The sequence below is a fragment of the Mobula hypostoma genome, chromosome 24 (assembly GCF_963921235.1).
Source record: "Mobula hypostoma chromosome 24, sMobHyp1.1, whole genome shotgun sequence".
Classification (NCBI taxonomy): Eukaryota; Metazoa; Chordata; class Chondrichthyes; order Myliobatiformes; family Myliobatidae; genus Mobula; species Mobula hypostoma.
The window spans coordinates 27,967,395-27,984,135 of NC_086120.1; the positions used below are offsets into that span (position 1 = coordinate 27,967,395).

The 16,741-nt window shown below is 43.9% G+C and overlaps 1 protein-coding gene across 1 annotated transcript in view; it reads left to right on the top strand.

The window, feature by feature from the left end:
- Positions 1-16,741, top strand: part of LOC134337230 (beta-1,4-galactosyltransferase 2-like) — a 63,910-nt gene that overhangs the window by 27,364 nt on the left and 19,805 nt on the right. The window contains exons 2-4 of the mRNA XM_063032070.1: positions 4,963-5,052; positions 7,486-7,721; positions 12,635-12,822. Of these exons, the coding sequence (XP_062888140.1) occupies positions 4,963-5,052; positions 7,486-7,721; positions 12,635-12,822 (514 nt within the window). The remainder of the gene's footprint in view (positions 1-4,962; positions 5,053-7,485; positions 7,722-12,634; positions 12,823-16,741) is intronic.

The following is a 16,741-nucleotide window of genomic DNA, read 5'->3' on the forward strand; positions in this document are numbered from 1 at the left end:
TTGGGATATTGTGCAGCTGCTCCAAGCAGTCTGTCTTTCAAACAGAACGTGCTGTCAGCTGGAAGCCTCTGTATTTGGACTCGGCTTGAGCCAGCTCTGCTAATGTAAGTGGAGCAGGGCAGGGTCGAAGTACAGAGCATCCGGCTGCCAGTACGTGTGGTAAAGGAGGAGGACGGTGAGATGCAGCAGCTTAGTATTTGCTTGTTGAATTCGGGGGAACGAGTGAGGCTAGTAAGGCTGGCACCTAAAAAGTTCAAAGTATATTTATTATCAAGGTATGTGTATACAGGTATGTTTCAATGTACTACCTTCAAATTCATTTTCTTGCAGGCTTTTACAGGACAACAAAGAAATATAATAGAATTTACAGAAAAAAACTGTAACAAACAATGTGGAAAAGACAACTGAGCAAATAAAAATACTGAGAACACCGCTTGTGTAAAGTCCTTGAAAGTGAGTGTGAAGGTCAAAGAAACAGATCAGAGGGGTGGTGAGCCAGGTTATTCACACCAGTGCAGAGGCCTGACGGTTGTGGGGTAATAACTGTTCCTGAACCTTGCTGTGTGGGACCTAAGGCTCCTGTGCCTCCTGCACGATGGTGGGAGTGAGTAAAAGGCATGGCTTCGATGGTGGGGGTCTTTGGAAGCTGCTTTCTTGTGGCTACGCTCCTTGTAAATGTAGCATGGATGTTGGCCTGCTTGAAACACGAGAAGATCTGGAAATCCAGGCAGTGCGCAGAAAATGCTGGAGGAACTCAGAAGGCCAGGCAGCCTCTATGGAAAAGAGTGCAGTACAGTTGACACTTGGGCTGAAACCCTTCATCGTGAATCCTGCTGAAGAGTCTCGACCGGAAACACGGACGGTTCACTCTTTTCCGTAGACACCGTCTGGCCTGCTGAGTTCCTCCAGCATTCTATGTGTGTGTGTGTTGCTCAAGACTAGAAGGGCCGAGATGGCCTGTTTCTGTGCTGTAATGGTTATTTTCAGCATCTGCACAATCTCTTCTGCTCCAGTGAATGAAGTAGTCCACGCCTACGTTTAGTTTGACCTGCACAGCTTTCAGGCGTGGGCTGATATGTGACAAGAAATATTTGGCAGTGGTCATTTCCAACAATGGAGAGTCAAACCACCAACCTTGATATTCAGTGGCATTAACCTCAGCACTTTCCCTGCCATTAACATCCCAAGGGTATTCTTAAATTGACCTGTGGGGTTGAGAAGACTGTGTTTTCTGAGGTGACTGACCTGACATGGCAAGGTTGACAGATGGGTGGGTAGTTCAGAAGGCTATACATAACCTCATATTTATAACCGCAAGAGATTCTGCAACCCAGCGCAACACACAAAATGCTGGAGGAACTCAGCGAGTCAGGCAGCATCTATGGAGGGGAATAAATGGTGGATATTTTGGGCTGTGACCTTTCGCCAGGACTGGAAGCCAGTATAAGTAAGTGGGGGAGGGGAAGGAGGACAAACTGGCGAGTAATAGGTGAAACCAGGTGAGGGGGAGGGTGGGGAGTGGGAGTGAGGGATGAAGTAGTTAAGTAAATCCAGTAATTTATCTCCCCTCGCCCTTCTCTCATTTTCCATCCCCCATGTTGGTTCCCCTCTCACCCCTTCCCTTCACCTGCCCATCACCTCCCTCTGGTGCTGCCCCCTTCCCTTTCTTCCACAGTCCACTGCCCTCTCCTATCAGAATGCTTCTTCTTCAGCTCTATACATCTTCCACCTATCATCTCCCAGCTTCTTACTTCATCCCCATTTCCCCCTCACCTGGTTACACCTATCCACCTGCCAGCTTGAACTCCTGTTTTCCCCACCCCCACCCTTTTCTGTCTTGTTCCCCCTTCCTTTCCCATCCTGATGAAAGGTTTCAGTCTGGAACGTTAACTGTTTATTCCCCTCTAGATGCTGCCTGACTTGCAGAGTTCTTCCAGCACTGACTGTGTGTGTGTGTGTGTGTGTGTGTTGCTGGCTTCATTTTGCTCACGTTGCATGTACTGGAGGTTCTGTTGTTTGCTCATGACTTTAGAGTTGTGTCTATATTGGATCTCAGCAGTCCCATTCCCCACTTATTTCCCAGCAACCTATTCTCTCTTGCATGCCCACAAAAATGCCCCTGCCTTTCCTTTTACTCAGCAACCCCAGGGGCACTTTACAGATAACCATAAGACCTAGGTGAAGAATTAGGGCATTCAACCCATCAAGTCTGCTTGCCATTCCATCATGGCAGCTTTATTATCCCTCTGTTATACCCTCCTTCCTTCTCCAAACCCTTGGTGCCCTTACTAATCAAGAACCTATCAAACTCTGCTTTAAGTACAGTCGGCCCTCCTTATCTACGAGTTCCACATGCGCAAATTCAACCAACCGCTAATCGAGAAAACCCGGAAGTGCTATTATACCCGATGGTACGAATATTGTTTTACATTCCTAGCTGCAAGCTCCATCTCTCTCCCTTGCATCTGTCTTGGAGTTAGATTTGATCGTTTGTTGTTCGACCATGTGCAGACTTTTTTTTCTTGTCATTATTCCCTAAACAATGCAGTATAACAACTATTTTACATAGTATTTACATTGTATTAGGTATTATAAGTAATCTAAAGATGATTTAAAGTATACGGGAGGATGTGCGTAGGTTATCGTGGATCAGGATCGAAAAAAACGGAAGTTTTCTTACTAAGTAAACGGAACAGGTACATCTGGTATTATTTAGTGTCAGTTAGTCAAACATTTGTCTTAGTATATAGTATATATTTTACCTTTCTATGCATATAAAACACTTAAGAAACGTATGTTTCAGCGCCGGGCTCAGGAACGGAAGTTCCCAAGTTCGATCCAGTGACAAACCACTCCCGAGATCAAAAACCCAAAACCCAATAATTAAACCACTGCGTTGCGCGTAATAATTGTAGCTTTCATTGGGGCGGGGCCTTTCTCACTTTATCCTTTAAAATTGTTCCGATCGTTGACTGACTGTAGACTAACGCTTTTCCAATGACCGATGGCGTTTCACCTCTTTCTGATCGCTTTATTATTTCCACTTTATTTTCAATCCTGATCGTGATTATTTTCATGAACAGAAACACGGCGGATTCAGAGTTCCGCCACCGGTCCTAATGTCCACCGCACTGAGACAGGTTAAATAAGGTCCGGGGTTCTGCTGGGTCCTAAGGTCCACTGCATTTAGACAGGATGAATAAGAGACTTGAGCATCCGCGTTTTTTGGTATCCGCGAGGGGTCCCGGAACCAATCCTTTGCGGATAAGGAGGGCCGACTGTATACCCAATGATTTGGCCTCCACAGCTGTCTGTGACAAAGAATTCCACAGATTCACCAGCCTCAGCTGTAGAAATTCCCCTTCATCTCTGTTCTAATGAGACATACCTCTATTCTCAGGTTGCGCCCTCTGGTTATAGAACCCCCCCCCCACTATAGGAAACATCTTCTCCACATCCACTCTATCTAGGTCTTTCAATATTCAATAGGTTTCAATGGCATTTCCCACCCCCCACCCCCATTCTTCTAAACTAGCAAGAACAGGCCCAGAGCCATCAAACACTACTCAAGATCATTCTTGTGAATCTCCTCTGGACCCTCCCCAAGGATGGAGAGATAAGATCAGGGGCCCTAAACTGCTCTCAATACGCCAAGTGCGATCTGACCAATGCCTTGAAGCCTCAGTATTGCATCCTTGCTTTTCAGAATCAGGTTTAATATCACTGTCATATGTTGTGAAATTTGTTAACTTTGTGCTAGCAGTATGATGTGTGTTAATATAATATATTTAAAAATAAGTTACAGTAAGTATATACATTATTAAATAGTTAAATAAGTAGAGCAAAAGCAGAAATAAAAAGTAGTGAGGTAGTGGTCATGGGTTCCATGTCCATTTAGGAATCATATGGCAGAGGGGTAGAAGCTGTTCCGGAATCAATGAGTGTGTGTCTTCAGGCTTCTGTACCTCCTTCCTGATGGTAACAATGAGAAAAGGGCATGTCCTGACTGGTGGGGGTCCTTAATGATGGACGCTGCTTTTCTGAGGCACCGCTCCTTGAAGGTGCCTTGGACACTACAGAGGCTAGTACCCGTGATGGACCTGACTAGATTTACAACCCTCTGCAGCTTACTTCGACCCTGTGCAGTAGCCTCCGCCATGCCAGACAGTGATGCAGCCAGTCAGAATACTCTCCACAGTACATCTATAGAAATTTTCAAGATTTTAGGTGACATATGAAATCTCCTCAAACTTCTAATGAAACATAGCCACTGACTTGCCTTTGTCATAGCTGCATCAATATGTTAGGACCAGGTTAGGACCCAGGAACTTAAACTTGCTCACTCTCTCCACTTCTGATCCCTCTGAGGAATAGTGGGAGTTCCCTTGTCTCCTATTCTAGTCCTCTTAGAATGAGTGCTAACATTGCCAGTTAACTGGACAGCCGGCAGAAAACTAGAGCACCTGAGGGGAAACACATGCAGAATGTGCAGGCGCCATGCATGGACAGGGTTCAGAACTAAAGGTGTGCTCAAGACATCCTCCCTGCCTCCTGTGCCACAGTACCAACCTAAATGCTGCTGCTCCACTCCAAGCAAGGGTTCCCACAAGTTCATGAGCTTGCTGCTGGCTTTAGAGGAGAGCTCTTTGTGAGATTGCCTGATTCAAGCTTAAAGGCATGGTTTAACACTCAGGAATATTTAATATTCAGACTAGACTTTATCCATCACTGGATGTAGATATCAGGACTTACTCTTGTTCTTTGTACCATACAATGTATTGAAGAACCTCTTCAACTGCAGTCAAGGCAGGAAGTTCCCCTAACCTTTTATTGTAAAGTCCCTGTGACTAAGATGATGTGGGTGTCCATCAAATCCTGAGCTTTTACAACTCTAGTCATTGAAGTTTCCTCTTCTTGAGTGGTTTAACTTGCAATTCACTTTTTTTTCCCCTCTCTGAACAGATGTTTCAACTCCAGACAATGTGACAGTGGTCCCCAAACCTTCCAAAGCTGGCCAGTTGGAAAAGTGTCCAAATGATCCACCGGATCTTGGTAAGCAATGTGCCAAATGCCTTTCTATTGATAATAAGCACAGAATATTCGGAATCGGGGCCTTCTCTACATTGGTGAGACCCGTCATAAATTGAGGGGCCACTTCGTCGAGCACCCCACTTCATCCACCAAAAGTGGAACTTCCCAGTGGCCAAATGTTTTAATTCTGATTCCGTTCCCATTCCAAAATGATGAGGCAACCCGCAGGGTAGAGAAGCAACACTTTATACCTGATGGTACGAATATTGTTTTACATTCCTAGCTGCAAGCTCCATCTCTCTCCCTTGCATCTGTCTTGGAGTTGGCTTTGACCTTTTGGCCAAGTACATTGTTAAGACTTCCCCGTGACATCACCCAGCTCCGTCCCTTCTCAGCCAATCTGCCACAAAGTTCATCCTGTTCATTCATTTTCCCCATACCAGATAATTCCCATCTACTCTTAGCTGCCCATTTTCCCCCTTCCATTCAAAACTTCACAGCCATGTGTCCTCATGCACACCGTACCATTTACCCATTGCCCTAGCAAGCTCTGTCTTACATTTGACTCCCAATTAAACGAGTCTCATCCTGTTTTCAAATCTGCCCAGGCCTTGCATCTCTCTGTATCTGTAAACTCCTGTAACCCACTAAATTTTTTTTTGCACTTCTCTACTTCCATTCTCCCTGAATTTAATTATTTCATTATTAGTAGCTTTTCTTTCAGTTGCTAAGTACTTGAAGCATCTCACTGCTTCAGTCTCTCGTTCCTCCTTTAAGTGTCCATAATCTACCTTTCTGATTAAGCTCTTAATCACTAGACCTAATATCTCCTTATTTGGAATTATGTTTGAAAACTGTTACTGTAAAGAAATATTGTTTTACACCATTGGAAGTGCTCTATAAATCCACATTGTTTTTGAAAGATTTAAAAGCTTATGATAGTCAGAAGGGTGGAAAAGATAAAGATTAACCTTATTTGTCACATCAAAACATTCAGTGTAAGGTGTCATTTGTGGGAACTGCCAACAAGTCTGGGGAAAGCCCACAAGTGTTGCCATGCCTCCTGTGCCATCAAAGCGTGCCATGCTTTGAATACGCAAACATAAGGAATTCTGCAGGCGCTGGAAATTCAAGCAACACACATCAAAGTTGCTGGTGAGCGCAGCAGGCCAGGCAGCATCTCTAGGAAGAGCTACAGTCGACGTTTCAGGCCAAGACCCTTCGTCAGGACTAACTGAAGAAAGAGCTAGTAAGGGATTTAAAAGTTGGAGGGGGAGGGGGAGATCCAAAATGATAGGAGAAGACAGGAGGGGGAGGGATGGAGCCAAGAGCTGGACAGGTGATTGGCAAAAGGGGTATGAGAGGATCATGGGATAGGAGGCCCAGGGAGAAGGAAGAGGGGGAGGGGGGGAAAAGCCCCACATTCTATACACAGATTCTTTCTCTCACTCCCTTTTCCTCCCTCTGTCCCTCTGACTATACCCCTTGCCCATCCTCTGGGCTTCCCCCCCCTCCCCCTTTTCCTTCTCCTGGATACTTTGTAGGCTAGTGGCTCCTATTGGAGTCAAGATGAAGTCTCAAGTACCCTGGTAGCTAATCATGACATTACCAACAATTATCCTTGGTGTCCTGGGCCAATGTTGATGTTCTGCCTAACACTGAAACAAGTTACCTGCTCATTTCTCGTTACCCGAGTGTCCTGACAGCTGGCATGTTTTATAGAATAGGGAAATTAGCACACCAGATGGCGGGTATACTTTTGAAATATAAGACACTTGGAATAGCCTGAGGTTGGAGAGCTCGTCATGTTAATGCTTTACTGGTTTCCTGCAAGAAATACCTTCAAAACACAAAACAAGAACTTGCTCCATTTAACAAGGTGGCTGAGCTATGCAGATAAGTTGCTAGTTCATTGCTGTTTGCAGAAATGCAGAGCCACATTTCCTGTGTTACAGGCAATGCTCCAAAATAATGTAAATCACCAGAAGAGTTTGTACATCCACCCTGTGACCATGCGTGTTTCCTCTGGATGCTCTGGCTTGCTCCCACAGTCCAAAGACCTACCATTTAGTCGGGTAATTGGTCATTGTAAATTGGTCTGTGCTCAGGCTAGTGTTAAATTGCTGGGTGGCACGGCTCATTGGGCTGGAATGGCCTGGCCTGTGCTATATCGCTAAATAAATAAGTATGCCTGATAAACTCAGAATCAGATCTAATATCACCGGCATATGTCATGAAAATTTGTAAATGCCAGGGTTTTATTACTGTTTAACTGTGGACAGTACATTAACAGCTCACTAAACTGGTTAATTGGGTTGGCCCTGAGAGAAACCTATAATATACTCCTCACAAAATGAGTTTGCAACGTTTCTGAGAGGTGTCCCTGAGCAAATGTTATTCTTTTATCTGTGATTGAGGTGGATTATATTAATCAAGCCCTTTTCTGGTTAACAGTTGGGCCCCTGAGGATCGTGTTTGATGAGGAGCAGACGTTGGAAGAGATAGCCAAATTAAATGCATACGTGCAGTTTGGAGGACGGTACAAACCAGCGAACTGCACCCCTCTGCAACACGTTGCTATCATCATTCCATTCCGCAATCGTGATCACCACCTGAGACACTGGCTCTACTATCTTCTCCCGATCCTACGCCGGCAGCAGGGAGATTTTGGCATTTATGTTATTGAGCAGGTAGGAGAGACTGGGGGGCAACCAAAGGATGTCCAACAGAGCATCTGCAGATGCTCGAAATCCGAGCAACACACACAGAGGGTGTATCCTGCTGAAGGGCTGCGGCTCGAAACGTTGACTGTTTACTCTTTCCTGAGATGCTGCCTGGCCTGCTGAGTTCCTCCAGCATCTTCTGTGTGTTACAGAGGATGATAAGTTTTGTTTACCTGGAAAGACGAGAAAATCTTGGCTTATTCCCCTCAGTGGACAAGAGAAGGAGGGGATTTATTATAAGTGTTCAAAACTGTTGCAGGATTTTGAAGATGTAAATAAAGGAATAATCCTAGTGAGGGAGAAGCTGGTAACCAGAGTCCAGATGAAGGGTCTGAAACTGAAACATCATCTGTCCAACTCCCTCCATAGAAGCTGCCTGTCCTGTTGAGTTCCCCCGGCTTTTTGATCATTCCTGCAAATTCTAGCAACTGTAGCTTTTTTTTTTGAGCCTATGGAATAAGAGGGCACCAATAAGTGATAGGAGAGATGCTAAATAACTTTTTAAAATTTATTTGTTCACTGATTTTGGATGTTGCTGGCAAATCTGACCCCAAACTGAGGGGGCCGTGAAGAGTCAGTCATATTGGTGCAAGTTAAGTCACATATAGGCCAAGGCAGATTTTGCTCTGAAAAATATTAGTGAACCACGCTGTCTTTTGCAGACTGTGGTTTCTCATGGTTACTTAAGCAGGGTTCTTATTTAAATATTTGGGTGTTATTTAGTTATTTGAATTCAAACTCGTCAGATTCTAACACGTCTCATTGTCAACGTTCAATAGCTTTGGCTCCTAGTCCAGTAGCTTACTCACTAAGCCACTTTAACATTGTATCTCATACTTCAGGAAGATGATGTTATCTGGAACGTATTGCCTAAAAAGGTGAGGGAAGTGATTTAGTGATGTTTGAAGGGGAAGTTAGGGCAATTTCAAGAGGAATTCAAAAGACAATTTCTTGTGTGCTTTATTGTGAACGATTAATTGGGGGTGGGGGGGCACATGAGGCTTAGGATTTTAAAAGGATGGTTTCAGCAAATTGGCAGAGGTTCCTCAGTTAGAAGATTCTCTGTGCTGTAAGACGTTATGGAATAATTGAACAACAAGAGGGAGGGCCAGAACAATTTCAAAACTGTAAATCTCCAAACCACACCTTGGAAACAGGTCTTTGGGACACAGAAGGAATGCATATGTTGGAGAAAGCAAACAGAGGAACCCATAGAGAAAGAGGGACATCCGAAGGATTATTTTACAACTGAGTGCTATGAAAATGGGAATCGAAATGTTTGACTTGAAAGCAAGATGTAGGGCAAACTAACTCCAAAGGTATACTTAAATCTGATATTGAGACATACAATGACTTGGTCATGATGATATTTCCAGGTCATAGAAAAATCCTAAATTCTGTTTATGATAGTTGTTTGTTACGTCTCCTCTCTCTCTGTGAAATGGGGACATTTCTTTTTCCCTTGTTAGGGAGAGAGAGAGCCTGGGGTATATGTCAAATTACCGGGTAAACGAGTAGACTTGGGGTACTGCAAGTCTGTGTCTTCATTGATGCTTTGCTGCACACTTGAGTGCTTGTTGGGGGGCGGGGTGATGCTTTTTTGCTGGTGGGGGAGGGAGGGTCATTGCTTTGCTGTTGCTTATGCATGGGAGGGGGAGCTGGGGGGGCTTTGGGGTTCTAACATTTAACTGTCATTCATTCTTTGGGGCACTCTGTGTTCGTGGATGGTTGCGAAGAAAGAGAATTTCAGGATGTGAATTGTATACATTTCTCTGACATTAAATGTCCCTTTGAAACTTTTGATAGACTGGGAACCAGAGAGATGTTAAGATATTGGACACGCAGGCTTGCAATGGGCTCCATGGCAATTACGTTGAGAAATATGTACTATAATGTGATCCTCTGTTATATCATCCTGTCCCACTCTCATCTCCAGCACCGCTTGATATAAGCTCACGTGAACACAAGACCTTTATGCCTTCAAATGATAGAAATTGGCATTAGAATGATGCTGAACTGCAGGAGAAGGGGTTTAAATCCTGTTCCAATAATTTATTTCTTTCACTTTGAGAGGAAAAAAGATGCACAACCAACTGAAAAAGGAATAGCTGGTAATTTTGACGGATTATAGGGAGTAAGTTGGGAGGAAGCTCTTGTATCACCCAGAAGCCAGCAAGGACCAACCGGGCAAATAACTTGATTCAAGTTATTGCTGAACTGTTACGCTGCAGACAGAAGCAATTCTGTCCATTGAGACTGCAATTCCATCAATTCTATTCTCGAACCCCTCCAAAACCCTATGATTATTTTTCAAGTGTCTACTCGGTTCCTTCATGAAGGCTTAGACAGCACTAACCATGAGTTCTGGATCACAAGCACACTCAAACTTAAAAACAAGAAAAAAGTTTTTTTTCATATCTTTTGCTTGTCACTGTACATCTGTATCTGCTCCTTGAACCATATGATAAACCAGTCACTGTTGTGCACATCTTCAGCACATCTCCTCTCAACCTTCATTGCTCCCAGGAGAACAACTCCTATTCTCTAACATCAGAATCAGGTTTAATATTACTGGCATATGTCGTGAAATTTGTTATCATTGCAACAGTACAATGAAATATATAATAATAGAGAAAAAAAATTACAGTACTGTCCTGCCGAAGGGTCTTGACCCGAAATGTCGACTGTACTCTTCCATAGATGCTGCGGGGCTTACTGAGTTCCTCCGGCATTTTGCATGTGTTGCTTGGATTTCCAGCATCTGCAGATTTTTTTCTTGTTTGTGATTGGATTACGGTAAAGACTGTTGTGTATTGCCTTGTCTTACTTTTTCTGAAGTCCAGAATCAGTTCTTTGAACTTGCATTGAGTACAAGGTTGTTGCTGCAACACCACTCATCTAGTTGATATATCTCGCTCCTGTACGCCCTCTCGTCACCATCTGAAATTCTGCCAACAATAGTTGGGTAAACAGTGAGTTTATAGATGCCACTTGAGCTGTGCCTAGCCAAAGAGCCCTGGGTATAGAGAGGGTAGAGCAGTGGGCTAAGTACATGTCCGTAAAGTGTGCCCGCGTTGATTGTCAATGAGGTGGAGATGTTATTTCTGATCTGCACAGATTGTGGTCTTCTGCTGTTCTTGGGCACTGGTATAATTGTTGCCCTTTTGAAGCAGGTGGGAACTTTTGCAATGAGAGATTGAAAGTATCTTTGAACCCGCAGATCAGATCACATAGATCACAGTCAGATAGCTGAAGTTCTTCCTTCCTCAAATATTCTAGAAAATCTTTCCTGCCCCATCTCTAAGATCTTTGCATTGCCGTTAAGGTAGGATGGCAAAAGTATTCATGAGATTCCACTCTGGTGTAGTTAGCTTTTTGCACTGGTTCAACCTGTTTCTGCATCCTGGATCTTGTATGCTTTGATTTTGTGCTGAGTATTAGTGTAACTAATGGGGGAGCATGTGCCTTAAACAAATTTAACTGGGCTGTAAAATGAGTGAAATGGATTCAGTCCGCAGACGGTGTACTGTGTTTCAGATGGCCAAACGTTGCTCAGTCCCAAATACCATTTTGTTTAATAATTCAGGCAAATAAACATTTCAAATTTCCATTAGATCCAGCAGGGGAAAAATTGTGGGGAATACATCGATAATTCTGACAGATGTCCACATGAACGTTCTCCATCTACATTTGTTGCCCCTTCATTTATTGCTGATTTTTTTTGTCTTACTGAAAAGATCTGTGTTGAGGGAAAAATATTTTGCAATGTAGTGGGGTAAGAAAACTGATTTCTTCCCAATTGATGAAAAATACTGCACAGCCACCTTAGGAAGGAACTGATATTTAACTGGTGTGGATGATTTTGCGTTTAGGATTATTTCACTCGAGAGACTTCCCCTGGACATTGCCCTTGTGCTGTTTTTCAGCAACATTCTCCACTCACTCCACAACACGTTGTGCAAGTGCACATTGGGTTTTTTTTTGATGAAGATACCTCTGGATTTTTATTAGTTAGAAAGAAAGCAAACAATATGTTGACAGAGGATCCTTTACCTCTGCCTCAGCGGGAAGACAGTTTAGCTGCTGAAGTAAGAGAATGCAACACTCCCTGGTTGTTAGCATGGATTTATTTTGTTCTTTGCAGCATTTCTTGCAAGTTCCTGTGAGGAAGATGGCAGTGAGTCTCCATCTTGACCATCTGGTGAAGGCACTCGGACAATCCTGATGAAGGGTCTCGGCTCGAAACATTGACTGTTCAGTCCTTTCCACAGATGCTGCCTAATCTGCTGAGTTCCTCCAGCATTTTGTGTGTGTTACTCTGGATTTCCAGCATCTGCAGAATCTCTCGTGTTTATCTGATAATCCTGTTGGATTTGCTAGGATTTTGACCCAGAGACAATGGAGGAATTGGATTATATTTCTGGGCCAGGATATGGTGTGAACTTGGGTCTCGGGTGGGATGAGGAAACATGGGAATGGGAGTGCTACTTGTAGAACAAAAGCTAATGGCATACTCCCAAGAGCCCAACAACCTTCACTGCTTTCCCTTGAACTCGCACTCATGAAATCCTATGGTCCAGTCAGCTACTTTCTGCAGCTTTTACGCAAAATTGTGTACTTCATACCTGAGGAAGCATGGTACCCAATTTGTACACAGGAAGCTCTCACAAAAATGAAGTTTGTCGATAACCAGGTCATTAGTTTAATATCATAAGGTCACTTCTGGCTGGGAGGGCACTGCATTGGTTAATTGTTTGTAATGATACCTTGTTTGTGTGTGTCTGTTGCTAGTTATAAACTAGCAAAGGGTGGTGTGGGCTAGGCAAAGCCATGGAGATCTTGCAGTTGCTGTAGTTAACCTGTTTGTACTCTTACTCCAGGCTGGTGACGGAACATTCAACCGAGCCAAGTTGCTCAATGTGGGATTTGCAGAAGCTTTGAAAGAGAACGAATATGACTGCTTTATATTCAGCGATGTTGATATTATACCTGAGAACGACAGGAACCTTTACCGTTGTAGCGCGAATCCGCGTCATCTGGCCTGTGCTATGGACAAGTTCAATTATCGGTATGCAACTAAGCTCTGAATTTACTTTGTCTCCGAATCGTATATTCTCCATCTGGAGCACTAGCTGTTTCTCTTTCTGTGGATACTATCCAGTTTGTTGAGAGTTTCCAGAATTTTCTACTTTTGTTTCCAAAGCCTTTTTTTAAAAATAATTTTTTACTCCTCCGATGGTGGGAAGGGAATAGGTAAAAGGCAGATTGTTACATCTCCTGCTGCTGCATGGGAGAATGCCATGAAAAGATAAATGGGAGTTGGTGGAGGTTGAGGCAAAGAGGAAATGGTCCCTCTGGAATGCTAAAATGGGAAGGAGAGGGAAGATGTTCTGGTATCTTGTAGAAGATGGAGGAAATTATGAAGGATGATCCATTGAATATAATGGCTGCAGGGAACTCAGTCCTTGCATGGGATAGCAATAGAGGGGTTGTGATTAGAAAGGCAGACATAAGAGAGATGAACATCAGACAGATAGGAAATTAGAGGGGTACGGGCCGACCGCAGAAAGATGGGACTTGATCAGGTTGGCAGCTGGGTTAGCATGAATGAGTTGGGCCAAAGGGTCTATAGATAGATTATGAAGACATGTAGCCCCCTTTTATTGTCATTTAGTAATGCATGCATTAAGAAATGATACATTATTTCCTCCGGTGTGATATCACAAAACAGAGGACAAACCAAGACTGAAAAAACTGACAAAACCACATAATTATATATATAGTTACAAACAGTGTAACAATACCATAACTTGATGAAGAAAGTCCGTGAGCACAGTAAAGTTCAAAGTTTCTCAAATGTCCCACATCTCATGCAGATGGGAGAAGGAAGAAAAACTCTCCCGACCACAATCCGACTCTGAGTCATCCGAAAACTTCGAGCTCTGATCGGTTCTCCAACACCGAGTACTGAGCGGCATCTCTGCCGAACGATTCGACCTCCTTCTCGGTCGCCAAAAGCAGGCAAGGCCGGGGATTTTGAGGCCTACCCTCCGAAAGATTCCTGACCACACAGTAACAACAGCAGCGGACGGGCGTTTCAGAAATTTCTCCAGATGTTCCTTTGTGCTTTCACGTCCATTCTCCATCAAATCAGAATTGTCCACGGCCCCTATTTAACAGATACGACATTTTTCACCGGACAGCTGCACATGTGCTGTGTGCTGCCATCTTTTCCTCCCGCCGTTTGTTCCTTTTCTGTATAACTCAGACCCTGAGTGCCGGGTCAACTTCAGAGGCGAAGACACCGGGGAAAGATCTCAAGCTCTGTGAAATGTATCGAATTAGAACTGATGCAGTGCAGCTGAGATAAAAGGGGGAAATGGAACCCTAGTCCAGGATGGGTGGCAGTGTAGTCAAGGTAGCTGAAGCGAATGGTCCTGAGTTCGAATCCAGCCGGCCCCTTACACACTGGGTTGAGTGTCAAGCTAGCAACTTGGCCTCCTTTTTTTTTTAAAGTCAAATACAGTACTACAAAAATGCCACCTGATGCACCACAAGGCGTGAAAAGTAACAATATGTAGCGTGTGCCACCGGTTTGGGAGCTGATGACAAATCTGGCAAATTCTTCCTGTAGCCATTTTATAATCAGCCATTAATAACTGTGCTTGTAAGCTTTAGGCCCTGAAGTCAACAAGGGGAAGGTCTGGATGGTCGTGCTGGTAGGCAATGGGGAGAGGTGGAGGGAGCCTAGACTCCCATCGTCTTGGAGCTCCTTTGAGACCTTGCTATGTCAAACTGTGGGGTAGCTGTTGAGCAACTGTCACACAACGTTGTAAGAATCCATTCATATGATTCCTCTCCGCTTCTCTGAAACTAAGTGGAACCAAGTGGGCTTTGATCAGGAGCAGTGGAGATAAAGCTCCCCTACTGCACTTGAAATAATGCTGTGGAAGGTTTCACAGCTACCTGGGGGAGAAGATAATATCATTCTGAAACATCCAACGTTCCCTGAGTCGCTGAATTGGTAAATCAGTTTATTTGTATTTTGAATAGGACTTGTAGCCATAAAATTGGTTTGAAGGTACAGGTGCTGCCACTCAGAACACAAAAAAAGCAGTTTTAGTATCTACCTTACTATTTACTTCCTTCAATTATTCAAATTTGTTGAGCTTCTGTCTCTTCCACGCACTCCACTCAAGTTAAATAAAGCAAAGCTGATATGAAATCTGGTTTGATTGGTTGCTGTAGCAGATATTGGACTCATTAAATGTTCCAAAGGGTAAGTAATTGGAGTAACGAAGGCTGATTTCTAAAATCTGTTGTGGGGGAGCTATAGAATTTACAAGTTTGCCAGAATGGAGTGTAATTAAAGTGGAGGTTGATAAGTTCTTGATTAGTAAGTGTCAAAAGTTACAGGAAGAATGCAGGAGAAGGGGATTGAGAGGTAAAATAAATCAGCTATAATTGAAAGGAGGAGCAGATTCAATGGGCTGGATGGTGTAATTCTTCTCCTTTGTCAGTGATGCAACAGACTCAGTAATCCTATTCCTTGACTCAATGCCATTGAATACTTACAGGTTATTAAATCACTTATTCTGATTTAACATTTGTTATCCAAGGAAAATTTTTGAGGGATTCTGTGAATTGATTTGAGATGTTTAATTTGATTTGACTCTTTATGGCTTTAGTGTTTGGAGCAGTAACAAAGTTCTTCTACCTGTCTCATTTTCTGGCAAATCTTTCAATAGATCAAGTAGATGAGAAGGTCATAGTTAATATCGTATCAGAGGATAAAGATTACTAACCCTGTTATATACAGTAAGTTCTTACCATATTCATGTAATTTTCTTCGTTTCCTCACAGTTGCATACTAGACCGCTGAACTTGGCTGCCACAGCCCTAGTTATATTCAGCCATCTCATTTTTGAGGTTGTATCTCAATAACCTACTGCGATCTGAACTAGCTGTCCTGTTTCATACATTATCCTTGCACTCCGAAAACCAGCTTGATGTTGAGAGTCTTCAGTGTTTCTGCTAGAAGTGTCCTTTCAGCTTTTGCTACACTGGCGGTCCTGCAAGACAACTCCTGAGGGCCGTTGCACAGTTCAGAGATACAGCGCAGTCACAGATTCTTCCAGCCCCCCCATGAGCCCACGCCCAATGACACCCATGTAACTAACCTGCTAGCCCATACGTCTTTGGAATGTGGGAGGAAACTGGAGCACCCAGAGGACACCCACACAGTCACAGGAAGAACATACAAACTCCTTACTGACAGCAGCCGAATTGAAGCCAGGTTGCTGGCATTGTAATAGTGTTGTGCCAACGAAGGAGGAGGAGATGGCGGCACGACGGTAGCACACGCGGCCACTTCGGTGGTGATGTCTGTTATCTGTCAAGTAGGGGACCGTGCACAATTCTGATTTGATGGAGACAGACGTGAGAGTACGGAGTAACATCTGGAAAACTTCTGAAATGCCCGCTTCGCTGCTGCCGCTACTGTCTGGTAACCGGAATCTCCGGAGCAGAAGGCCCCGAAATCCTCGGCTTTCTTTGTTTCAGCGGCCGGGGCGAGGTCAAAGGCGCTCAGCAGAGGATGGCGCTGGGGAGGCTGGCCGGAAGCTCGAAGTTTTCGGACGGATGGACTCAGTGTCGGCTGTGGTCGGCTGCTTCCAAGGCATCGGCAAGTTGACGCTGCCTGGAGGTTTATGGCAGGAAGTTTCTCCCTTTTGCTGCCTGCTATCGGGGACTCGGGAGTCGATCAACCCGGGGACTTTGAGACTTTATTTACCATGCCCGTGGTTTGTTCTTCATCAAATTATGGTATTGCTTTGCACTGCTGTAGCTATATGTTATAATAATGTGGTTTTGTCAGCGTTAGTCTTTGGTTTGTCCTGTTTTCTGTGATATCACTCCGGAGAAACATTTTATCATTTCTTAATGCATGTTTGCATTTCTAAATGACAATAAAAGAGGACTGAGTGTTC